The sequence below is a fragment of the Cheilinus undulatus genome, linkage group 4 (genome assembly GCF_018320785.1).
Source record: "Cheilinus undulatus linkage group 4, ASM1832078v1, whole genome shotgun sequence".
NCBI lineage: Eukaryota > Metazoa > Chordata > Actinopteri > Labriformes > Labridae > Cheilinus > Cheilinus undulatus.
Window position 1 is genome coordinate 2706592 of NC_054868.1, and position 26046 is coordinate 2732637.

The window sequence follows — 26046 nt, forward strand, 5'->3', positions numbered from 1 at the left end:
CTTCACTACATTCATTCAAAGCTTTGGTTCCTTCTACAGAAGCTTTACAGTAGAGGAAATGTTTATAAATAAGGATAATTCTGTGTTTTTGCTGAAATCAGAGACTCGATGTGACCGCCATTGACAGAACAAAAAGGCCTGGACGATGTTCACTGTCTGCTTCAGAAGTGCCTCCTTTAGATCGACACGTCTGAGCTCTCACTGCGGTGTGCCTACCATACCACTGTGTGTGTGTGTGTGTGAGTGTGTGTGTGTGAATGAGCCGACCCGCTCGAGAGGGGCTGCATGTCTGAGAATCCTTCAAACCTGATGTGAATAAAACAGGATGATGGAGAAACTCTTCTTCTTTGGTCTCTTTTCTGGCTTACTTTAGTTTTTTTTTTAATATATATATTTGTCCACAGGTGTGTAAAATCCTCACCTTGCAAACATCAGTGATCCTAAATGGGTCGTTCTGAAGAGCTCAGAGACTTCCAGCGTGGAACTGGGATGACGCCACCTTTGTTTTAAGACGGCTGGTCAAAATTCATCCCTGCTGGATATTCCACAGTCGACTGTCAGTGATGTTATTACAAAGTAGAAGAGTTTAGGAACAACAGCGACTCAGCCATGAGGGAGAAGAACGTGTAAAATTACAAATCAAGGTCAACAACTGCTCATGGTGAGTAGAAGTCTCTGCTGATTCCATAGTTGAAGACATCTGAACTTCCTCTAGCATTAATGTAAACACTTACACTGCAGCAGGAGCTTCATGGATGGGTTTCCATGGCAACAGCTTTATGTTTTATAATGGAGTGGAGTAAATCACACCTACACTGGACTGTGGAGTAACAAATATTCCCTGTGTAATGGCCAGGTGGCCAAACACTTTTGTCCAGATAGAGTAGGGCCAACCGAACCTGGGGGCGGGGCTAACTCCCCACATGACATGAAGGGAAAACCTGAGAACAGCTTGTTTCAGCACACATTTTCTGAAAGCTGGAGAAAGAGAGGGGGAGGGAATGTATTTTTCCTGATTTTTTCGGGGGATTGTGGACAGGCCAGGGGCACATATTCTTGTTAGAAAAGCCTGAAAAGGTTGATTTTTGCATAATATGTGAGCTTTAATAGCTGTAGGGATCTAAGAGAAAAGATTTAAAACATCTTTTTCCTTCCTACATTTTTGGCATTTCATCAGATTTTTGGTTGGGAAGCTTTAGGGCTTCAGTTGATGATCACTGCCTCGTACCTGGTACTTTTTTCGTATCACCTCTGGTGAGGTTCAAAGTTGGCTAAGCCGATGCTAAAGTGTGACGTGAAGACGACGCAGACCAATAACTGGTCAAAGAGTATCGTCACAGCTAAGATGTCCAACGCAGAAGCAAAACTCCTCTCACTGTCAGCTTCAAACTGCTGCGTGACGTCCCAAACCCTCCCCTACTTAAGAACATGTTGTCTCGCTGCTTTCAGCCTTTACTGGAGCAGAGAAGCAGGTACACTACTGCCTCAATGTGCTTCATCGTGGCAGTGTCACTCAACCACGCTAAAGCCCTGCCTATGTTGAGGAGGTACCATGAAATGTGTTTTTGTATGTGAAATGAAAACGACACTGAGCGGGTCCATATTGCACTTCTTTAATAGTCAGCAGAGACAGTCGACCGGGACGTCCCAGTGATTGTCGCAGTAACAAAGTTTCTCCATGAGGATGTGAGCATCAGCAGAAGAGCGAGGAAGAGGAGGAGGTCGAACCTTTCAGCCTGTTTTATTTTAAAAACAGACAAAAACGATCAGTGAGAGTTCAGCAGAGAAAATAAATCTCTCTTTGAGACTCTTCAAGATGCAAATGGCTTTTTGGTTGGTTGGCTGTTTTTTTTTCCCAGAAGGCCTCAGTGGTCGAGGATCCGCAGGTTTCCTGAGACTATCTTGTTCTCCAGCATCGCTCCGGCAGGAATATCGATCCGGTCTCCATGGTTCGCTATGATGATGACAGTTCCCTGGAAGAAGAAGAGGACTTTTGATTTGCCACAGAAAAAAGAATGTTTTACTAACGCAACTAAAAAAATCAATTTTAGAAATATTGAAAACAGCCTCATTCAGTAAGTGCTTCACTTCCTGATGCTTCTCTTTTCTCTTTTAAATACCACACATCCTGTATTAACTAAAAACTGCACTAGTGTCACTGAACAGAGCTTTATTTATCATTTATTTCTACTCTTAGATATTAGATACTGTTGAAGCTATTTAAACTGCACAGTTCTGATTTATTACACCTTAAATGTTTCCTCCTGCCTTCTTATAGCACTTTAAATTCTCAGCAAATACTATTACTGTGACTGACTTTGACACAGAAACAAACAAACAAAAAAAATCACATATTTTATTTAGTATTATGTAATGTTGTGCACATATGGTATCTTCAGTTGTAATTAGGGATGAACATAATGTCTAAATAAATCCAAAGAACCAACCTTTTTATAACAATTAGATCTTCACATCTAAACAATACAACCTTTCCATTATTGGCTCTGTTAACTTGTTGTAATGTGGTTCTACCACCAGAGGGTGGCAGTAGTCAGCCGTCATTAAATCACAAAAGAAGAGAAGTTCTCTTCAAAGGCCCATCCCTAGTCCTGGTTTCATCTCACCTCTTGATGTGCAGCACTTTTGTTTAACCCTTAAAAATGTCAGTAAATTTAAACAATGACAAAATGCTACTATACTAATAAATTAATGCACACATCATGACACAAACGCATAAAGCTTAACCAGTTTTTCCTGCTTTTTGACGAATGGCAACCCAAACGTTGCTCTTTATTTAAAAAGAACCCTGCATGCTGAGACATGCTGACTGTCTTCTATATGCAAAACCTTCTCATTTTTAAACTAGAGTGCAGTTTTACTGACGATGAGTATATGGAAGAAGTAGCTGTAATGGAGACCAGGGGTTCTCAACGTTGGTCGGGACCCCATTGGGGGTCATAAGACACTAAGAGGGGGCCTCCAGATGCCTTAAAAAAACTAATAATATTTTTTAATTACACTGTTGCCACTTTACAACAATTTTGCCAAGTTTGAACCCTTTTTCATCATTTTCCCCCCATTTTCGCCAAATTTAACACACTTGCAACTTAAAACCCATTTTTGTCAATTTTAAACACTTTTTATCTGTTTTTGCCACTTCTAAACCAAGTCTTGCAACTCTCTGCCTGTTGTTGGCTCTTTTGACACATTATTGCCACTATTAACCCTTTTTACCACTTTTTAAGCCAAATTTCACAATTTTATATACCCATTGTTGCCAGTTTCTGACTTTTTCTGCCTCAGCTAACCCTTTTCTTGCCATTTTATATCATTTTTCATCCCATTTCACCAAATTTCCACCTATTTTGCCACTTTAATGTCATTTCAGCCATTTTTGAATCATCTTTTACCACTTGATATGCCCATTTTTTTTTTTGCCATTTTTAAAATATTTTTTGGCTTCTTTTATCAATTTTTGGCATTTCTCACCCATTTCTGCTACAAATAAAATCTAATTTCACCACCTTTCTGACCATTTTTTTTTGCCATTTTTTAACCCATTTTAGCTTTGAATCAAAATTTGCTTTGTGTCTTAATATGCAGGGCTCCCCTTAAGAATCACCTTTTATTTCACTACCTTTTTAATTTTTTTATTTACCCTTTATTTGACCAGGTAGTTGGTAGAAAATTGGCAGTAATACAGTTTCAAATATCAAACACTAAAACTCAAACAGTTCATGATAAACAGCAGCTACAGTAATAATAAATACATCAGCTAAAACAAGAACAGTGACATACAGACAGTTTGGGTTGAGTTTTCATGTAAGATTTAAAAACATTCAGAGACACCGGGCTCTGCAGATTAAATTCAGTCTGCAGATTGTTCCAAACAAAAGGAGCAGAAAACCTAAGAGGCTTCTTTCCCAGCTCAGTTTGGACTTTGGGAACAACAAACTGCACAAAGTCAAACAAACGCAGGTTGTGAAATCCATCCTTCAGGATCAACAGAGAGGATACGTGGTCTGAAATTTAGCCCAGAATGGCTTTATAAATAAGGAAAGCTACAGAAACATTTCTGCAGCTCTCACTGATAATCTTAAGTTTGTTTGTTTTTTTTTTTTACCAAGATTTTAAAACTTAGATTAATTAACTATTTTTTTTATTGTTTTTAGGGTGTAACTTTACAGTATAATCTTAAATCAAGCAAGATCATATCTTTTTGTCTCCATTATTTAGGAAGTCCTTCAGTTAAGTAAATAACTGTTGGAATAAGCTACATTAGTTCTCTCACAGTCTCATCAAAATAAATCTTGTTTTAAGATTCAGTAAAAAACTCAAGTGGCTTGATTTAAGAATCACAAAAAAAGCATCGATAAAAAATACAGTTTATAGATCAGAATACTTCTGACTTCAATCTGTTAAAACAACGTTGAAATAAATTATACAGCCTGATTTCAGTAGAAGCATTAGGATGTAAGGTCTAAAAATATGGACTGGTTTTAAGATTGAACAGGATTTAGACTTATTTCAAGATGAACCAACTTGTTTTAAGACAGCTTAATCATACTTTACTAATATTAAGTATTTTTTTCTACTAAATCTGATAATATTTTATTACATTATTATAACTTTCCAGCTTAATTTCCTAAAGGAAAGAAATTAAAGAAATTAATTTGCCTATATTTCGTATAGTTCACTTATTTTTAGGCTGTAGGGCAGGGGTGTCCAAACTATGGCCTAGGGGCCAAATTCCGCCCGCAGTCCAATTTTGATTGGCCCGCAGCAAATTCTACAAATAAAATGAAATATGGCCCACACTTGCTTGACTGGACTGTACTTCAAAGTTTCAGCACAAGATAGTGCTGCCATGCTAACTCTGTAAACAAACATCTTGACGAGAAGAATATACTGATATGTTTTTGTGACTAAATTCAGACAACTCTGTACAAGGTAAACATATTGCCAACCAAAATAATAATTTCTTGTTTTCTAACTCCCTGACAGGTTACGGCAGCAAATATCAGTACCAATAATATTCTGGGGGGCAGAGCCAGTGGTAGCTAGGGCTAAAAAGGCCCCTGAAATCTCATTGGCATCCCCAAAAACCTGGAAGTTATTGACTGTTTGCATTGTTAGCCACTGAATCCTCCACCCCAGCTCCCACTTTATTCTGCTTCTGACTTAATCAATGTCATATACCTCACCTTGGATAATAAAGCGGCCCCAACATCCTTATGTATTTCTGTACGTGGCCCTCAGTGGAAAAAGTTTGGACACCCCTGCTGTAGGAAGTTCAGTTTTAAGCAATCTTGGCTTAAAACCAGCATTTTCAGCTTATTTTAACCCTTTGAAGAGTTCTGCCGACTGACTTATTTCTAGATTTAACAATCTTATTTCAAGATATCTTATTAAGACAAATGATCTTGCTGCATGGACAGATAATTTCACTAGTTTAGAGTACCTTTCTTCTCAGATTCAGTGTTTTTATCTTATATTATGCCCCCCCTTTTTGCACTGCTGGAGGTTCCCAAGAGCACAGCAGCCTCCAGAATTCTCACATGGAAGACATTTGGACCAACCAGGACTCTTCTAGAGCTGGTCGTCCAGCCAAACTAAATAACTGGGGGGGAGAAGGACTTCAGTGAGAGAGGAGACCAAGAACATGATGGTCACTCTAAATGAGTTTGAGAGATCCTGAGTGGAGATGGGAAAAAGTTCCAGAAGGAGAACCATCACTGCAGCCTCCAATGATCTGGGCTTTATGGCAGAGTTGAGAGATAGAAGACTCTCCTCAGTGAAAACACATGAAAGCCTGATCGGAGTTTCCAAAAAAACCCATGTGAAATTCAAGTGAGCAACGATGAAGAGAAGTAGGAGGAACCTGAGCTAAATTTACAGTGCTTTTGGGTCCGAATACTTATGTCCAGGTGAAATTTCTGTTTTCTTATTTTTAATACATTTGCAAAAAATTGGAAAACAGAATACTTTCTGAATGCACTAAACTTTGATCAGTGTTTTACCTTCAGGGAGACGTTCTTTCCAAAGGTGACGTCTCCTGACACGGTGAGGTGGTCCAGCTCCAACATGTCCGGGATGCTCTCAAACCTCTGCAGAAACTCTTGAACCTGCAACAAACAACAGTTTCAACAGTGTGAATCCTGAAAATAAAGCAGGTACTCCAGTTACACTCAACAAGTCACAAAAATGCAGCACCTGGACGACTTTTTTACATGAGCATCGAGCAATGTGGAAACTCTTGGACAGCATCAGTGGTCTAATCCCTTATGAAAAATAGTGTTGAATCAGGCCTTTAAGACTCTTTCAACCAGCTTCATTGTCAATATCTGAGTATTAAAATATCAAGATGTTGAGGTTAAATGTGTAAATAATGCTTGTTATCATCACAAGATCAGCAATTTTTTCAAAAGACAAAAAAAAAAAAAAAAAAAAAAAAAAAAAAAAAAACACATCAAAAAAAGCGAGTTTTTCATCTTAACCTGTGATATTTTTACACAAGAAACCAAATTTCTTTACAAAAAAACCAGAGGAATTACTTTTACTTCAAAGTGATCCATAAAGGATCAATTTTGGCTGCTCTGGGCCTCCGTACTGAAGAACTAGACACATTATTATTCGCCTATTTCCGACCTTGGTGAAGGAGCTACCCAGCTTGACATGCGGCGTGGTGGGGAACTCCCTCTTCTTGCTCATGGTGAGCGAGCCAGCGTCCAGGCTGTACAGGTTCGACATCACCAGCAGAAGGTCGGACGACGTCTTCACCGGCAGGAAGCGGCTACGCGGGACGTTCACACCCATGGCGTTGTTGAAGCTCTTGATTGCGGCGCCCACCGCCGTCTCCAGCTGGATGACGTTCAAACCGCCGTCCAGCGTCTGCAGAGACATTCAGGGTTTGGTTAAGAGTAGCGAGCAGCAGCTTTGGGTGAAACTGAGATTCTAACATGGGATTCAGAAGCTTCTACTGAAAAAGTCACGCTGTGTTATTCGACCTTGGGGTTGACGATGATCTCCAGGTCCATGGCGTTCTTCTCGTGCAGCCTCTTGATGGCGGGCAGGGAGATCCACAAGTTGTTGGTGTTGAAGATCTTGAACTTGGTGACCGACTTGAACTCGTCGACGTGAGCCTTGGGGACCTGAGCGATCTCCAGCAGCCTCAGATGGTCCTCGTACTGGATCAGAGTTCCACCCTGCAGGAGGAGGACACAGGAGGAGCTCAGAGACCAGAACCACAGCTACAGACAGAAACGCTCAGACACCACGACTGCTCAGACTGACCTTAACGTCGGCACGGGTCTTGTCGGTGACCTCCATGATGAACTCGCAGCGTTTCTCTGCCGGCTGGCTCATCAGGTGGTGGAGGATGAAGAGGTCGACGGTGGCTCCCAGGTTGTCGATGTTGGAGACGAAGATGTACTCCTTCCCCTCTGCAATCAGTTTGTCCAGCAGGCCGCTGTTATAGAAGCTGGCGTAGATGTCTCCGTGACCTGGCGGGTACCAGGCTTCAGAGTTCTCACCAGTCAGACCCATGTTTTTAGCGACAGGCAGCAGAGACTCCTTATTGATCCTCGGATACCTGCAGGGAGAATGATGGATCACTGACGGGACTCCTTCAAAATCACCCAAAAATGTCCATTTAGGACATCCTCCTGTCAAGTCTCAGACTAAAGAAGCATCAGTTCTCAGGAAAAAAGGCATCAGGACACTGGAAAACTGTCACAGACTAGACATCGTCAGCCATGACTGCAACTCTTCAATATGTTACCCACGTGACTTCTCTCGAAAACCTAACTTTTTTTTTTCTTGTACCTGATGCCTTTTTTCCTGAGACTTGATCATTCGCTACCTTAGGGTTGACACGTTATTTTTCAGAGACCTGATGACTTTTTTTCTGAGCCTAAACAGGATTTTTCCTTGAAGCTCACGCCCTTTTTCTTGAGCCTAAACAGGATTTTTCCTTGGACCTGCTGCCTTTTTTCCTGAGACTTGATCTCTCTTCCTGTGATTAATCATGATTAATCACAGCGTAGTGATGTGATTAACTTTTTTTTTTTAATCGAGTAACAGCACTAATCAAAATTTTAAAATCAATCCTAAAACACACAGGAAGCCAGTGGAGAGAGCCTTAAATGAGGGAAATATGGTCATAACTTTCTGTTATTCCTAAAAAAGGGCTGAACAGTTCTTTAAAAGTGTCTAATTCTGATGATTTTGACTTGTATTGCAAATTGGATATGAATTGTTGCAATGAAGGGTTTTTATCATTCTTATATTTAATAAGAAAAAAGCACAACAATGAAGAAGGTAGGATTTTATTGACGACTATTCGAGAAAATGGCACCTCAATGATTGCATGATTATTGAATACATAAAAAGAAAAGTCTTAAGCTGGTATTTTGACACAAATTTCAGGTCAAAGAAATTTCGCACCTTTTGCGATTTGAAAACTGCAGCAGGCTATATTGTGATTTACTCTAATTTCTGATTAATTTCCCAGCCCTAGTTGGAAGCTCAGATTTTTAGGGCTGCGTATGAATATCAGTGTTAGTGTGCTCATGTATACCTGCTCTGGTTGAAGGTGTGGATGTTGACGCGGTGATGTTTGTATTTCTGCAGGATCTTCTTTGTGTCCTCATCGGTGTTGAAGGAGTTCATGAGGACGAGTGGTACGTTGGCGTTAAACGTTGTGTTCAGATGCTAATAGCAACAGTAAAAAACAGAGCAGTCCATTAAAACCTGGATTTGATGACTGTTTGGAGATTCAGAGCTGGCATCTGTGTTGTTTGTTTACCTCGATCTGCTTCACGGTCAGGTCCAGGAAGGTGTTCTCGTTGCGGACGCTGATCAGACTCTTTGGACCCTTACAGCCCATGCTAGTGCCCAAACCACCGTTTAGTTTGACAACGGCCAGCTTGTTGAGGCTGGCGCTGATGTTGTCAGGGAGTCCCTTTGACTTGATCTTTTCATACGGCTGAACCTGAAAAATCAGTGGAGAGAATATGTTTGGTTGTAAACACACACAAAAAAAAACAGGCTTTGTTCACCCCCTTATGCTGACATGTTTGTTTATATGTTTGATGTTAAATGATCTATACCAATAAATGAAGAACACAGAGCTTCACTCACCACATTCTTAAGATTTGTCTTCAATTTGATCAAAGTTTCTAAGAGAAACCTTCATCAGGGTTTCCTGGAAGACCCTCTGGCGCCCTCTAGCTGGCTACTTTCCCACAGGCTGATAACTTCAGATGTTTGCACAAAGTTTGCAAACCTTCCTTCACAATCTCTCCAGATCCCTCGATATTTAGATATGAATTTAGGCCCTTTTTTCCCCCAGCCCTATGCACTGGTGTTTAGTTCTAATCTTTATTCAAATGTGAAAACCTGCTTCTTTAAAATTACATAACAAAACAAACAGCTGGTGTCCAGCAGCGTGGGAGACAAATGTCAGCGACCCTAAATCCAGACTTTGAGATGCTGTGGCGGTCAGACTATTCTTAGAGCTAACCTTCAGCGTGCCGGGTATTCTGGGAACACGGCGTGTGTCTGTGAGAGAGAGGGAAATGTCACGCTGCTGATAAATAGTTGGCTTTAGTCTGAATGTCCTCTGTGCTCAGATCTGGTTACACTAGCTCGTGAAGCTCGTCTTTATCTTGTTGTAGTTGAGTCATTTAAAGGGACAGTTCCACTTTTCTACATTCATTTAAAGACACTAGGGCTGGTACAATACTAGAACTTTAAACTTCGATGTGGTTTTGTTGGAAAACAAACAATATCGATGCCAGTTTTCATACAGCAGCAAAAAATAGAAGTGCTAGACACTCAAACCACCTTCTTCTTTGATTTAAGCTACCAAAAATACAGAAAAACTCCTTAACACTGCCTAAACTGTACAAAAATATCTGCAATGTTTAAATACTGAAATTTAGAGAACCTGCAGGAGTTCAGCTGAAATTTCTGATGGATTCATTCCTTTCCTGTGTACAGAGCAGGATTAGAAACACTTGGATCCAAAATTTTCTGTCAAATTCTGAGAAAAAAACTGTAAAATTTCTACCTTTAATCCCAGAACTCTGAATTAAATCACAGATTCTGACTTTAATCCTGGAGTTCTGACCTTAATCTCAGAGCTTTAACTTTAATCTTAGAGTTCTGACTTATTCTCAGAGTTTTGACTGTAATCTCAGAGTTCTGACTTTAATCTCAGAGTTCTGACTTTAATCTCAGAGTTCTGACTTTAATCTCAGAGTTCTGACTTTAATCTCAGAGTTCTGACTTATTCTCAGAGTTTTGACTGTAATCTCAGAGTTCTGACTTTAATCTCAGAGTTCTGACTTTAATCTCAGAGTTCTGACTTTAATCTCAGAGTTCTGACTTTAATCTCAGAGTTTTGACTTTAATTTCAGAGTTCTGATTTTAATCTCAGCGTTCTGACTTTAATCTCAGAGTTCTGACTTTAATCTCAAGAGTTTGGACAGTAATCTCAGAGTTCTGATATTAATCTCAGAGTTCTGACTTTAATCTCAGAGTTCTGACTGTAATTTCAGAGTTTTGACTGTAGTGTCAGAGTTTTGACTTTAATCTCAGATCTCTGGTTTTAATTCTAGAATTCAGATTATTTTTTCAGAATTCTAATTCTAATCTTAAAACGCTGGCTGTTATCTCTGAACTTTGATTTAAACCTCAAAACTCAGACTTTAAGCTCAGCGTTCTGACTTTAATCTCAGATTTTAGACCTTATTCTTACTTACTTACTACACCTACTTAAATCTCAGTTAGACAAAAAGGTTTGATCTAAAAAAAATATATATATATATATTATATATATATAAAAAAATAATCATAATCATAATAAAATATTTTAGAGTTTGTGTCTTAATGACAACTGAAACCAATAAGAATAGGACACTTTTTTTTATGTATTTTCTTCTTCTTCTTCTTTTTTAATTTTTTAATTTTTAATTTTTTTTTAGCCCTTAAGAAACTCATCTTTTAATTACAAGCTAAGTGAAAGACGGTTCTTGTGAATATGGTAGAATTTGCAGCGCTGCAGTCCCGTCTTTCTGTTTTGAATCAGTAAAAGCCAATCAATGCTTTGCATTTTTTCTTGCTGGTCACCCTCAGCTAACGACCAGCTTCTCTGACGTCTGAGCTCAGCCTCTGTATGAACGCTGACCTTGGACTGCAGCGTGGAGGATTGCAACATGAAACTCTGACCCGTGATAAACAGTGAGACTCATCTGGAAGGGGGGTCTGCTGCTGCTTACCGAGTCCTCGGGCGGCCGGTTGATTTTGACCCAGTCCACTGCCGGACCTTTGACCTGCAGGAATCTGTGGAAGAGCCTCTTGAAGCCATCAAAGTCTTTCCTGGAGATCTGAAAGACAGCAAATCGAACATTTAGCTTCTGTCAGAAAAACAAACTAATATAAAACTCCTGCTACCAAGAGCTAAAATGTTTTCAGCTGTGGTCTGAGAGTTTTAGGGTTCGCTGTTGCTCTGTTTTAATCAGGACACAGTTTACAAAATTACAGTAATGTTAATCAGCTCACACGCCCATTTAGAATTAACCAAAGCATAAATTCTAGGCCAAGTCTGGTTGGAATGCTAGAAGATGTTTGTCTCTGGTCCAAAACAGACTGTCGGACGTTGGTAGAAATGTAAGCCCCTACTGTCTGCTCGTCTGCACTCATGAAGAAGTAGCCATGAAAAACAATACAGACAAGTGAGAATGCAACCTAACCTGGAGCAACCTGGTAACAAAATCAACAGGATAATCCTAATCAAACTAGATGCACAGCTCTACTGCACACTGCTGAAATTGCAGAAATATGTTTGCAACGTTACCAAAAATTGCAGACAAACTCCTGCAAATAGTCTGCATTGCAAAAATACAACAGCAATGTTTTGTTGCTGGAAACTTTCTGTCATATTTGTGCATTTAGGCAGCATGCAGGAGCTAAAATATAACTAAAAGATCTGAAGTTTTTTAAAAGCTTTGGCACTTTTTGTTACTATACATAATTAAAACAGTGTTTTTTTATATAACAAAGTATCAAAAAGTATCTTTTAAATGTCTAATTTAAAATTTATGTTATAAATGGATCAAATATGGCTGTTTTAACCAATTTCCATGTTTCTGTCTTGCCTTGTTTGATCCAGAAGATTGAGGGTTTGTGGTCTGTTGATGTGATTTGTATTTAATGTCAATTTTAGTATTTCCCTGCTTCACTTTAAACACCCTCAGAAGCATGCCTGTATCCACAATCTTTAGCTTGTGTTTGAAACATTAATACTCATGCAGCAGCAGGAGTCTGTGTCCTCTGGGTTGTTCACCTCATGTTCCACCAAACAGAATCTACAGGCTGCGATAAGATGAACTGATAAACTCTCTGTCTGCATCACTTTACAAACATTTGCTCTGTTAGGGGTGGAAAAAAACATCGATCCTTCAATGCATCGTTATGTGGAGGTGGAAGATTCTGAATCGATTTATAAATGTCTAATATTCGATAATAATTTTAATATTTCATACTGTGGAATAGCAGGAAGATTACCAGTTGCTCATCTGTGAAAAAGGACATTTTTATGTTTGTAATTTATGTTACCAGGAAAGGATGCTGCTACCTTTGGATCAGTGCAATAGTAAATTCCCAGTTTACACACATCTTGGATTAAAGGATAGTGGAAATGTAATTTACCTTTATTGTTCTAAATGTAAATGTACTGTTTTTATTGTGTCTGATGCATTTTTTTTCTATTTCAGAAAGAAAAAAAATGCAACTGGCACTTTATTTATAGCTAGGCACACACTTTACACGTTTGTGCATAATCTGGCTTGGTTTTGGAGTAGTGCAACTCGTGCATAGTTTGTGGGGACACAATGGCCGACCGCGGCTTAATTAGCTACATGGACATGGATGATTTTCAGACATGTCTGATATTTTTTGGCTGCACACTCATGCACAGTGAGAGCAGATTCTCAAATGTCAGAGCATTTTTCCTGTGCAAACTTTCATACAATATCTGAAATCCCCATGATATGAAAACTACAGGAAAGCCTGTCTGATGTGCCACCCACATCCAAAATACAAGAAAGAGCAGGACACATTTGCAGCTGTCCAGCAGGCTGTAATGATGTGCCATCTGTAGAAGAGCTGGTTTTAAGAGGTAGCTTTTTTATATGAATCATGGGAGCCAAAGTTTATGGTTCGACTTTTCTATAATAGCCTAAATAATTTCAGTATCAAAGATGCACATACGACAATCATGGGTCAAAGCGTTGCTAAACTTGGTCATTTGATAAAGCTAAAATGGTAGTCCTCCAGATGAAGAGCTGTTTGGGAGCTGAGAGAACAGACTTGTTCTGGACTGAGTCAAATAACCCAGATAACTGATAAGAGCTTAAACTCCCATCACTACAGCTGACGGTGATTATTATTTTTTAACAGATGCTTGTATTCAACTGAGAACCCGTGTTTGGGTTAGATAGCAAGAGTGTTTTTGTCTTTGTATCTGAGCAAAAGATGCATCTAATAAACAGATAAATGAGTCTCTTAAAAGGAAACTTTCTGACATTTGTGCTGAAATGACAACACCACTGTTGAAGAGCTGGATGCATTCAGTCTGAGCAGAGGGAGGGATTAAATGTGGCCCTCCAAGAGACGAACATTATCATCAGAGGTGGGAGGGTATGAGAAGTAGAAGGGAGGAAATCCTCACCGTCCCACTGGATTTGCACTCTGCATGTGAATATATGCACTGTTATTTCTTCTGTCAGTTCACAAATAAAAGTTCACCGCTTTGTACCTCATTAAAGTCAAATTTAAGCCTCCTTGTTGGTAAGATGGTAGCTAAAATGAAAAATTTGTGAAGAGGGCAGTCTTAATTTTGTCGACTAAAAATGTTCATCGAAGGCCTTTTTTCCATGACAGAAACTAGACTAAGACTAAAAAAAATAGATCTGTGATGAATAAAAATACACTAAGACTAACATAAATAGATCTGTGATGACTAAAAATTCACTAAGACTAACAGAAATAGATCTGTGATGACTAAAACTAGACTAAGACTACAAAAATAGATCTGTGATGACTAAAACTAGACTAAGACTACAAAAATAGATCTGTGATGACTAAAACTAGACTAAGACTACAAAAATAGATCTGTGATGACTAAAACTAGACTGAGACTAACAAAAATAGATCTGTGATGACTAAAACTAGACTAAGACTACAAAAATAGATCTGTGATGACTAAAACTAGACTAAGACTAACAAAAATAGATCTGTGATGACTAAAACTAGACTGAGACTAACAAAAATAGATCTGTGATGACTAAAACTAGACTAAGACTACAAAAATAGATCTGTGATGACTAAAACTAGACTGAGACTAACAAAAATAGATCTGTGATGACTAAAACTAGACTGAGACTAACAAAAATAGATCTGTGATGACTAAAACTAGACTAAGACTAACAAAAATAGATCTGTGATGACTAAAACTAGACTGAGACTAACAAAAATAGATCTGTGATGACTAAAACTAGACTAAGAGTAACAAAAATAGATCTGTGATGACTAAAACTAGACTAAGAGTAACAAAAATAGATCTGTGATGACTAAAACTAGACTAAGACTACAAAAATAGATCTGTGATGACTAAAACTAGACTGAGACTAACAAAAATAGATCTGTGATGACTAAAACTAGACTAAGACTAACAAAAATAGATCTGTGATGACTAAAACTAGACTGAGACTAACAAAAATAGATCTGTGATGACTAAAACTAGACTAAGAGTAACAAAAATAGATCTGTGATGACTAAAACTAGACTAAGACTAACAAAAATAGATCTGTGATGACTAAAACTAGACTAAGAGTAACAAAAATAGATCTATGATGACTAAAACTAGACTAAGACTACAGAAATAGATCTGTGAAATACTGCTCTGTGAAAAAGAGACGACATGACGACCACCACAAGGAACACGGTTTTAGTCTAGTTTTAGTAAACGCTTGGACTAAAACTAGACTCAAATCTTTTCAGTTTTCTTTGACTAAAATTTGACTAAATCTAAAAATGATAGAAATAACTAAAATGCGACAAAAACTAAAATGCATTTCATTACCTCCACCAAGGAGGTCATGTGATAGGGTGGGTTTGTTAGTTAGTTAGTTACTTTGTTAGTTAGCTACTTTGTTTGTTAGTAACATAACTCAAAAAATCGTGGACAGATTTTGATGAATTTTCAGGAAATGTCAGAAATGGCATAAGGAAGAATTGATTAGATTTTGGGAGTGATCCAGATCACCGTCTGGATCCAGGAATTTTTTAAAGGATTCTGTACGATTAGAAGATAGGGCTAATGGTGGAGGTCTGCGCTCTGTGAGTGCATTTCTAGTTTAAAGACTAAAACTTAGGCTAAAATTAAAAATAAACTGCCAAAATTAACACTGGTAGATGGGCTAGATTCAAAGCAGACGTTTTCCTCACCTCAGCCTCTGCCTTGTTAGCTTCTGTGGCGAGCAGCGCCTCCAGCTCGCGGTGCATCGACTCCTCGTGCTGCTGGCGGAGTTTCTCCTGGAACTCTGTCATGGCTCCTCTGGTCAGGTCTGCAAACACAAGTTTCTTTATTTTAGACCACTTTAATCATCACTAAACTTCAGCGAACACTTTCAAAAGTAAAGGCTGAGAGGATTCATTCTGACTGAGTCCAAATTACCAATCACTGTTTTCCTAACATGACTTTTTAATGTCTGTTTTGTCCAAAAGCCAAAGATATATTCTTATTTTTTCCTAAATAACCAATAGAAGAAACTAGAAAATATGGAGCTGCTTGATTAGGGTAAAAATCCTAATCATGATTATCTTATTGGTATTGAGATCACGATTTATAACCGTTTTTGTTTTATTTGGATTTATCTTAAACTGGGTAATTTACTTCCTGTTCTAACACAGGCCTGTTTTTTTTTAAATCATGGCCTATTTTTCCCCACAATTCTTAGCACAGCCAAGCTTCTTGCAGCAGAAAAAAATACCAAACTCATGCAACCACTGTCATCAAATAGATAAGATTAGATTAGATTTATTGATCCTGAAGGAAATTCGATTAAAGTCTAGCACTTTATCTATTTTTCATTCAAGTAATTTGACCAAAGCCTAGAAGAACATAAATCTGAGGTTTTGCCTAAAATAACCATGATTTTGGGTTGTTATCACTTCATAAATTAAACATATTTATAATTCAACCAGTTCAGCTGTTGAATAAAAAGCGGAACTCAATGTCAGTTGATCTCACTTATGTGAGACATTTTTGTGAAATTTGGAGTTAAGAATGAATTAAAAGTGAAGCATTTAGTACTTTAGCCTCCCAAACACTCATTATCAGACTGTCCTTGAGAGAAACTCTCAATGAAAACCAAAAAGTTATTCATTAACCTCTAAAAAGACCCAAATCTGGCCTAACGCCGCAGATATAAACTTACCAGCTACAGTCAGAGACATTTTACCAAATAGGAGTCAAAACACAAAAAGATTAGCGGAAAAATAAAAGCTTCAAGGAGGATCAGCCTCAGCTTTGAGAGAGTCCTTGTGTTTGTTAAAAAAAAAGATAAAAATGGTCCCAAAGAAGAAGACGAAGTGTTGAAGCCGTCAGAGAACAACAGCCGTCCTCCTCCTCATCCTCAGCCGAGAGGGAGCTCACAGACCGGCAGCCCCGACCCTGAACTCAACACAAGACCGGCCCACAGTCACAAACACCAATCACACGCAGCCAGCCAGCACGTGTTCAATTGTGTCTGTGTAGTGGGATTGTTCTGTCCTGTCCACGTCACGTCGTTCACAATGCTTACAGCCACGGGTCTGATCAGCTGTGGTTAAAACTGCAGAGGCTGATAGAAGCGCTGTGTGTTCAATTATGAAGGCTAACTGAACAACCAGACGGTTAGTGTGAAGCATCAGCATCATGAGTCAAATCGAAACAGAGATCCAGTGCCATCGACCTGATAAACCTCCATCAACTCGTCTGGTAAAAATTCAGTGTTGTAATCCGTGTTGGAGCCAGCAGGGAAAAAACTACTAAGTGAATCAAAAGAGACGACTTAAAACTACACTGTGTAAATAAGTTTATTCTTCTCAACAGCGTTAAATCGATCAATGCTATGTCCTTCTAAGTCAGAAAATGGTGCATGTTTTTCCTCATCAGCAAAGAGAACGCACCTTTAATGCATGTATAAGGGCCTGAGACTGCAGGGCTGTGTGCAAACACAGAAGGCACATAGCTAGGAATGTAAGAAATTACATTTGCTACTGTAATTGATTAGCGTTTTTTTTAGATGTAAGATAGTAACCCTGTGATATCTGTATCAGTAGATAAAAGCTAAAAGATAAGGACATTTATGCTGATATTTAGGCTATAAAAATCTGCCTAATCCAGCTGTATGAACAAATAAGTTAGTGGAGTTTGAGGCTTGGACCAACAGACATCAGCTGCAGTGTTAATTTTGTCGACTAAAACCATGACTACTGTTCATCGACAGCCTATTTCCATGAGAAAACCTAGGGTAAGACTAGCCAAAAATAGACCTTTGATGACTGAAACTGACTAAAACTAGACTAAAATGTAATTTACTTTTTGTCAGACATTCAAAATCCATCATATCTATCAAAATACAACACATCTGTATCTACTCCGCCTCTCAGCTGTAGAAAGCAGGGACCCCAGGTTTAGCAGAGTGCTGAGAACACACTACCACGATTTGGTACCAGATTTAGGCAAGGGAATAAATGCTTGGACTAAAAGTAAATACTAAAACGTGAGGACGTTTTATAGGCTAAAACCAGACTAAAACTATAACGAGAAGGAATGACTAAAACTAAAAGACATTTAATCTAAAGAATACGACTGAGACTAAAATTGAAAATTGTTTTCAAAGTTAACACTGGTCAGCTGAGGACTTCTTTATTCATAATAATTTTTTAGACTTTAAAGTCTGTTTTAAGGGCTGAAGGTTGAGGTCTGAACTACATTTGAAAATTAGTATTGCCTAAAATAAATTTGTAAATATAAGCATATCAGATATCAGCAAAACTCCAGTGTTGTGCGTGCCTTTAAAAGGCGTCTAAATATTGGTATCAGTAATGGTATCGGCTAAAATTAGTTTGAACATTCCAGCATATTGAAAATCAGCAAAAATCCAATATTAAATACAGTGCAAGCACAAAAGTCTTTGGCTGAGTACACAACTGATGTACCCAAGTTTAGTTTCAGAAACATGGGTCAAAATTGACTTAAGTAAAAGTACCAGCCTTTGAATCTACTCAAGTTAAAGTATCTAATTTAAATGTTTCTTTAAGCACTGATTACATACTGAGGAGCTGAACAGTAAAATAAGATTTTTCATTAGTGGCAAGAGCAACGAGAGAATAGATCTCCAATCGGGTTGTTGATGTAAAATCACACCTTTATAATAAAGATAAATACACAGCAAAATTGACAGTGTTGATTAAACTCATCAGAGTTAAATTTAACACTTTAAAAAGCATCTATCTTTGTCCACACTACATATAGTTCAACAACTATTCTGAAGGTGTTAAATATCAATCAAGAGCTTTTATTTGTCCCCAATGGGATGATTCACAATGTGACAGAGCTGTAGTAACATCAGCCTGAGTCAACCTCAGCAATGCTAGCATACAGAAGAGGTGTATGCACAATGCACCCCTAAAGACTTTGGGAGCAGCTAAAGCCACAGACAGGAACTCTTACTCGGTGGATAGCTTCACTCATGGTGCAAGAGCGTCTCAGTTGATCAAATGACTCTACGGAGTTAAACTAACATTGGTGAATCAACACGGTAGAATAACTTCACATCCATTTCACTCAAAATGGAATTAAAATTACACTTTAGGAGTTTAAATCAACTCAGAAATGTTTAACCCTGAAATATCAACGCTTCAGTTTTTACTGTGTGTGTCTACTGAGAGGTCAAAAAGTGTTGAAGTGAAGTAAAAGGACAGTTAATCTGGATAAGTTACCCAAGTATAAGTAAAAGTACTGATTTCAAAATGTAATTAAAAAAGTGCAAGTACCCAAAAGACAACTCCGTTTCAGTACTCTGACTAAAGGTTATTAGTTAGTTCGCACTCCTGGCTGCACTGTAATCTATTTAAAATATCAGCCTTTGATTAAACAATATAGTTGTAGATTCATTTTTCATTTTCATCATTTCATTTTTGTGAATCCACTCGACCAGTGATACTCAACGCGTGGCTCTTTTGTGTCTTTATTTAAAATATTATTTCCTCAGAAAACCTTAAAAAGAGAAACTGTGACCTCAGTAATTATCCATTGCAAGTCACATTAATCAGTTTGTTTCCCACAGTTAAACAGCTGGCTTTAATTGCCAACCTTTATTTTTTTGTCTGTATTTTTCCATTGCCTTTAATTGCCCCCTTTTTTCATTGTTTTGCCACTTAAATACATTTTCACTGCTTGAAGCAGTCCTGTTTTTGCCACTTTATCACATTTTCCCCCTCTTTTATTCTGTTTTTTTTTTGCCCATTTAAGCCACGGTTGCCAATAGATGCCACACCTTTCAGCATTTTTTGCGACTCTTTGCTGTTTTGTGCCCATTTTTCCTACCTTATTGTCCATTTTAGTCAATTCTTTGCCATGTTTTTGCTGTTTTTGACAATTTTTGCCACCTGTAACTCATTTCTTTGTAATTTATCACCATTTTTTGCCATTTCTTTACCGTACACCCAGGTTTTCTCATTTTATGCCTACTCTGCCGCTTTTTGACCCTTTTTTTTTTGCCACCTATAGCTTATTTATCTCGACCCTTTAACCCATTTTTGACACTATTCACCACTTACATTATGGCTCTTGCAAAGGTATTTTTCAACAGTTTGGCTCTTCAGTTGAGCAGGGTTGAATAACGCTGCACTAGACCATTAGGGACGTTTGTTTTTTACATAAAGACAAAATCCTTTTTTAGTACTTTAACATTTCATGAATGACTTTACTTGAGCAGATTTACATACCGGTAAACATATACATTTTAATCACAGTAAGTATATCTTTACTTGAGTACAGAAATGGTGTATCTTGTATGAAGGTATACTGCTATTTTTAGTCTTACTAGAATGGACCGTTTCTAACTTCCACATGAAGCTTCTTGAAGTTCATTTAATGAATCTACTTTTGATATCTGTGGATAATTTTTCTGCACGTATGAAACTTTAAATCAACATTGCACCACTGTACATGTTTAGTAGTAACTTAAATATTATGTAATCGTGCATTATTTTGACATGCTTTTTGTTTGAACGTCTTTCATGTATTTAAATCCCACAGTGAGGCTTTAACTGTGACATTTAATCTGACCTTTACACCTCTTGTGTGAGGTATTTTCTTAGCTCTTTGTCTATTTTAAACCTTGGCCTGGTTTCCTTTTCAATCCTGTCTTTAAAATGTTTTATAGTGTACATTAAAAAAAAACAAAAAAACAAAAAATATGGCAGCCTTATAGTTTCAAGTCTTTTAGGTTTACTCTAAGGGGGTGTGGTGTGAGGCCTTTTTATGGAGCAGGCTTATAAGGAATATAATTTTACCAGTCAATATTTATCTTTATTTTAGCCAGTCTTCAATATTTGACTTAACATGTGGTGATTTAGTTCATACTTTTGTTGTTGTTTTGATATTTTTCACGTCCACAGTTATTTATATTAAGTGCCAATAAGCGTGCAAACACTGAATGTACACAGGGCAGAAGCTGGTTTACACCAACACTTTGAATAAGTTTAAATATTTGACATTTTAACTGTAATGACTCCAGAAAGCTCCAAACAGGACAAACTTTTCGTGCACAAACAGCCACAAGTCTGTCTGAACAGACTATTACCCACCTGAACACTCTGTCAAAGTACCGGGAAAGCTTCAAAAATACAGCCTGGAACAACACCAACAGCCTGGGACCGGGACAGACTACCGCTCAGACCCTGTGGGACCCGATTTAAGGACCAAAAATTCGGTTTAAACGGTGGAAATGGGTCGAAGTTTCATCCTCCTCCTGCTAGCTTCTCTAGCTGACAGCTAGCCTAGCTTGTTGCTGTCTGCAGCACGAGCCCACCACTGACAGCCAGTGACGTAGCGTGAAGACACAAAGTGGAACGCTGATTGGTTAAAGATGCCTGTCAGTCACAGGAGGCAACCTGAAGGTTCCGCCTCATTCTAAATACGACACCAATTTTGGATTTTATTTAATCAAAACATAGCAAATCTTCAAGAGAATAAAAAATGATGTGAAATAAAAGAAGAACACTTAGATATTATTTATTGAAATAAAAATCAATAAAAAAAGAAAATAATGATTTTGTTTCATCTACATATACAGGAGTTAAGCTATACTGCCTATTAAAGATGCATTTCTTCAGTTCCACAGTGTTTTATGAGGTTTTCCTGTTCATTTTAGAGCAGGGGTCATCAACTACATCTGCACAAGGGCCAGATTTAGTCTCAACAGAAACTCTGGGGCCGGACTTTCAAATACACAAAAATTAAAGAAATGTTTTATATTATTTTAGGCATCACCAGTGAGATCTATCCCTATTATCTATAACGCAGTAGGCCACAAGGAGACAGGCCTGACAACAGAATAGGCCGGACCCCTGAAAATCACAAAGAATGGGGTCACCGCAGTTGTCACTTAGCACCAATATTAACCTGTTTTGACACTTTTAACCCATTGTTGATAATTTTTGCCCCCTTTTGCCTCTTAAACACAATTTTTGAAAGATTTTAACCCCTTTTAAACCACTTGTCATGCATGTTTTTCCCCCTTTTTGACACTCTTATCAATTTTTGCCACTTTACTTCTATTTTTGCCACTTTTTAACCCCTTTTCATTACATTTTTTCAACAATTTTTGCAACTTTAAAACCAATTTCCCACTTTTAACCCATTTTGATACTTTTTGTCTCTTTAACACAATTTTTGAAAGATTTTAACCCCATTTAAACCACTTTTGTGCATTTTATCCCCTTTGTGACACTCTTATCAATTTTTGCCACTTTTCTATTTTTTTCGCTTTTTAACCCCTTTTTATTACTTTTATTCAACAATTTTTGCAACTTTTAAACTAATTTTTTTCCCACTTTTAAGCCATCGTTGATACATTTGCCCCTGTTGCCTTTTTTAAACAATTTTGAAAAAGTTTTTAATTCAATTCAAAACACTTTTCCTGCATGTTTTACCTCCTTTGTGACACTTTTTTATCCAAGTTTTGCCACTTTTCAGTTTTTTTGCCACTTTTTAACCCCTTTTCATTACATTTTTTGCAACTTTGAAACCAATTTTTGCCACTTTTAACCCATTGTTGATATTTTTGCCCATTGGTGCCTCTGTAACCCAATTTTTTGAAAGATCTGAACTCCCTTTAAACCACCTTTCCTGCATGTTTTATCCGCTTTGTGCCACTCTTTTATCAATTTTTCCACTTTTTCAATCCCTTTTCATTACTTTCTTGCACTACTGTTTTTTTTATCATCTGTAAACAATTTTTGATACCTTTTGTGCCTTTTTTCCTCTTTTATCTTTTTTTTTTTCCACATTTAACCTCTTTTCACCACTTTATCTGGTCATTTTTGCAGCACTTCTGGCAACCTTAACCCTTTTTAAAATGCTAATTATGACAGTAAATCTGAAAAAAAAAAACAGTTCAAATGAGAAGTCATTCTAAAACTATTTCAATGCTAACTTTTGTGGGATGGATTGACTGACGTGGCCCCCAGGCCCCTAGTTGATGATCAGTGCTTTAGAGTAAATTACACCCAACACAGACTCAAAGTCACCCTCTACTAAAGTAATTATTCTTATATTTTACTGATATGACTTAATTTAATGATTGTATTAATATACATTTCAGTTTTACCACCTGATATTACAAATAAAATGATGTGGTGTATATTTATGTTAACAACTTAGCCTTAGGCATAATTTACATGTATACTTGGTTGATTGAAAAAACAAAAACAAACAAAATGAACATCGTTGGATAGATAGATAGAGGATAGAGAGAGAGGATATTTCTTTAGAAAAGTCCCACAGAATGATCATGTGAACATGCTAATCCTGGACCAGTGCGCCCCCACATGGATGACATAATACATTGCAGAATAACCGAAAGCAAGTATCCCACTGTGATTGAGTCTCTACTGGGATATATGATGAGATTGACTGATTTCTTCCCAGTACTATAACCATTCATTCCTCACATCAGTGATGAATTTTCTTTGATTGAACACTCAATAACTCACGTGCTCTTAGTCTAAGAGGCCTGAAAGTAGAGTAATAAAGAATCAGGACCGATCTCTTTGTGTATAGTAGGTGGCTCTTAAAAGAGCCGTTGTGGTTGTCGGGTAACGGTCCAGTCTAAGCTCTCTCTCCACGGATGCGGCGGGCCAGCTGGATGTCTTTGGGCATGATAGTGACCCTCTTGGCGTGGATGGCGCACAGATTGGTGTCCTCGAAGAGCCCGACCAGGTAAGCCTCTGAGGCCTCCTGCAGAGCCATGACGGCCGAGCTCTGGAAGCGCAGGTCGGTCTTGAAGTCCTGGGCGATCTCTCGGACCAGGCGCTGGAAGGGCAGCTTGCGGATGAGCAGCTCGGTGGACTTCTGGTAGCGCCGGATCTCACGCAGAGCCACGGTGCCGGGCCTGTAACGGTGAGGCTTCTTGACGCCGCCGGTGGCCGGGGCGCTCTTGCGGGCAGCCTTGGTGGCCAGCTGCTTCCTGGGGGCTTTGCCTCCGGTGGATTTACGAGCGGTCTGCTTGGTTCTTGCCATGGTTAGTCTAGAATAGAGGAAGCCGGGCTACAGGCTGGCTTTAAAGACTAGGACGAGCTGTGACGTCAACACGCTGCTTCAGTCCGTTTGACACTTCTGATTGGCTAGCGGCTGTAACTTCACTTTTCATTGGAGGGAATACGTTTAAAAATGTCCGCCAAAATTTCAAATCAACCGCCAACTCTTTCTTTTAAAAATTAATTGGGAAAAAAAATGACCAAAGTTGTTTATCAACCACCATCAAACACCAGAAGAAGAAAAACATTACCAAAATGAGATTATTTAGAAGAAGCAACTCAATCTTGACTTTCTAGCCTTTAAATTACTTGTCATTCTGACATTTTAACATCTGTCCCCTGTAAATCCTCCTCTAGCAACATAATATTACTGACAGACTCAATTCTATGTTAAAGGTACAATGAGTAATACTTGGTAACGTTTTGCAGAAAAAAAAAATCAAAAATGAAGCATAATATCTACAAGTATGTTTAAAACCCAGTTTAATCCCCAGAATATAGAATAGTGATGGGAATTTCCACTCTTTAAATCGATCCGGCTTTTTTGGCTCAGCTCAGCAAGAGTCGGCTCCCAAACAGCTCTTCATTCGGGTACCTGTGGCTTCATTTGACAATGCATGACATATGATCGATATTTGGGCAGGAATTTTACCCCACCTTTGCTCGATTTTTAAAACGGATGAAAATATCGTGAATATTTTTCAAATTTACTGGATCCCCAAAACACCTTGTGGGTCAGAAGAAATATGCTCACTGGTTGGGATGTATGACACACCTGATGTAAAACATGAATGTTACACCATCAAACATGAATCCTTAGTGCATGGTGTGCCTGTGGATCAAAGAGCATTCCTACTAATCAATAAAATAACACACAATCACACACAATCTATTTACACATAACGATAACAATAATAATAGCTATATAAAAATGGCTCTCAAAGAGCAGGCCCTTGTTGTTCAAGTAAAAGAGCCGGCTCTTTGAACCGACTCGTTCACGAACGACCCATCATCCATATATAAAAACCTTGCATTGTTTTAGGGACAAATCTTTGCACACATTTATAGACACAACCTGTCACTGAAAACGCTTTAACAATGCTTTATTGCACACTCACCCCATCATCCTTAATCCTGACCGTATGACTAATTTTAGAAAAGCAGCTCTTGGAAGGTTAAATTCAAATGAAATTATTTCAGTACATACAATAAATACCCAATGCAAAAGCTAATAAGCCTTAATTTTACAGTAACGTTTCATATTTTTTTTTCCCCCTTTAAATCACATTTAATCATGAAAAACTAAAAATAAAACTGCAGAGCTCTGAGCTTCAACTTATCAGCGTTGCTCTAGTTTTGGTACAGCTTTCCCTGAAAATATTATAACAATGTTTTTATTGCACACTCACCCTGTCAACCCTAATCCTTGACTAAATTTATATTCATTTTAAATAACAATAAAATGACCCCACTACACACAACAAATGCCCCTTTATCCATCACACTAACCAATGACAACTAGACACCAATATTTTGTGTCATGTTCATTTAAACGATAATTATAAATACAAAAGTTAAAATAAAACTCCAGACTGTGAGCTTCAACTTTCCTGTGTTGAATCTGAAAAAGCCTTTTTTTCTGACTTGTCAAAAATAGTAAAAACTTCTATCTTGATTGCAGTTGTCATTCATTTTAATTTCTCTCACAAAAAGTGTTTTTTTTTTTTTTTTTTTTTTTTCAGGCTTATTTTATTTCACATGGTGTTTTTTGTTTCTTTGCATTTCCCTTTTATAGGATCATGGAATGTTTTTGTTTCCATTATAAATTATTTTAACTTTCCACACAGTGTTTTCGTGTGTCAGTGTTTCTTTTGTTGTTGTTGTTTAGAACTAAATGTTTGTAGGCCTGTTTCATGAAATGTCACACATCACGATTTTGTTTCTGCATTTCACAAAATATTTTGTCTTTAATTAAATGTTTTTGCAGTTGACTCTCTGGGCCTCCGTAGCCATGTTACAGTTTTTTTTTATCCACATGTACAGGAGACAGACGTTAGAGTCGTTCATTTACGGATCTTGGATTGATTTTTTTATGTCACATATATACCACTGAAGATGTAAATGTAGGCATAAATTAAAGAGCAGAACATGGGGGGGGGGGGGGGG

The 26046-nt window shown here is 37.9% G+C and overlaps 2 protein-coding genes across 3 annotated transcripts; both read right to left on the reverse strand.

The window, feature by feature from the left end:
• Positions 1 to 1597: 1597 nt before the first annotated feature.
• Positions 1598 to 21137, reverse strand: LOC121508429 (UTP--glucose-1-phosphate uridylyltransferase-like). 2 transcript variants are annotated; one of them, XM_041785287.1, is made up of 10 exons: positions 20929 to 21137; positions 15514 to 15632; positions 11283 to 11390; positions 8807 to 8992; positions 8579 to 8712; positions 7294 to 7591; positions 7008 to 7205; positions 6649 to 6891; positions 6021 to 6125; positions 1598 to 1973 (listed from the first exon to the last, which is right to left on the reverse strand). In XM_041785287.1, the coding sequence occupies exons 2-10, from the start codon at positions 15613 to 15615 to the stop codon at positions 1866 to 1868; spliced, it is 1482 nt and encodes a 493-aa protein (XP_041641221.1). In that variant the 5' UTR covers positions 15616 to 15632; positions 20929 to 21137; the 3' UTR covers positions 1598 to 1865. The 2 variants fall into 2 exon arrangements, with proteins under 2 accessions (XP_041641221.1, XP_041641220.1); XM_041785286.1 differs by lacking the exon at positions 20929 to 21137 and adding an exon at positions 16506 to 16722.
• A 1826-nt stretch (positions 21138 to 22963) lies between these two features.
• LOC121508434 (histone H3) lies at positions 22964 to 23863 on the reverse strand. The gene has a single exon (XM_041785292.1). The coding sequence runs from the start codon at positions 23861 to 23863 to the stop codon at positions 23453 to 23455; it is 411 nt and encodes a 136-aa protein (XP_041641226.1). The 3' UTR covers positions 22964 to 23452.
• Positions 23864 to 26046: the final 2183 nt, after the last annotated feature.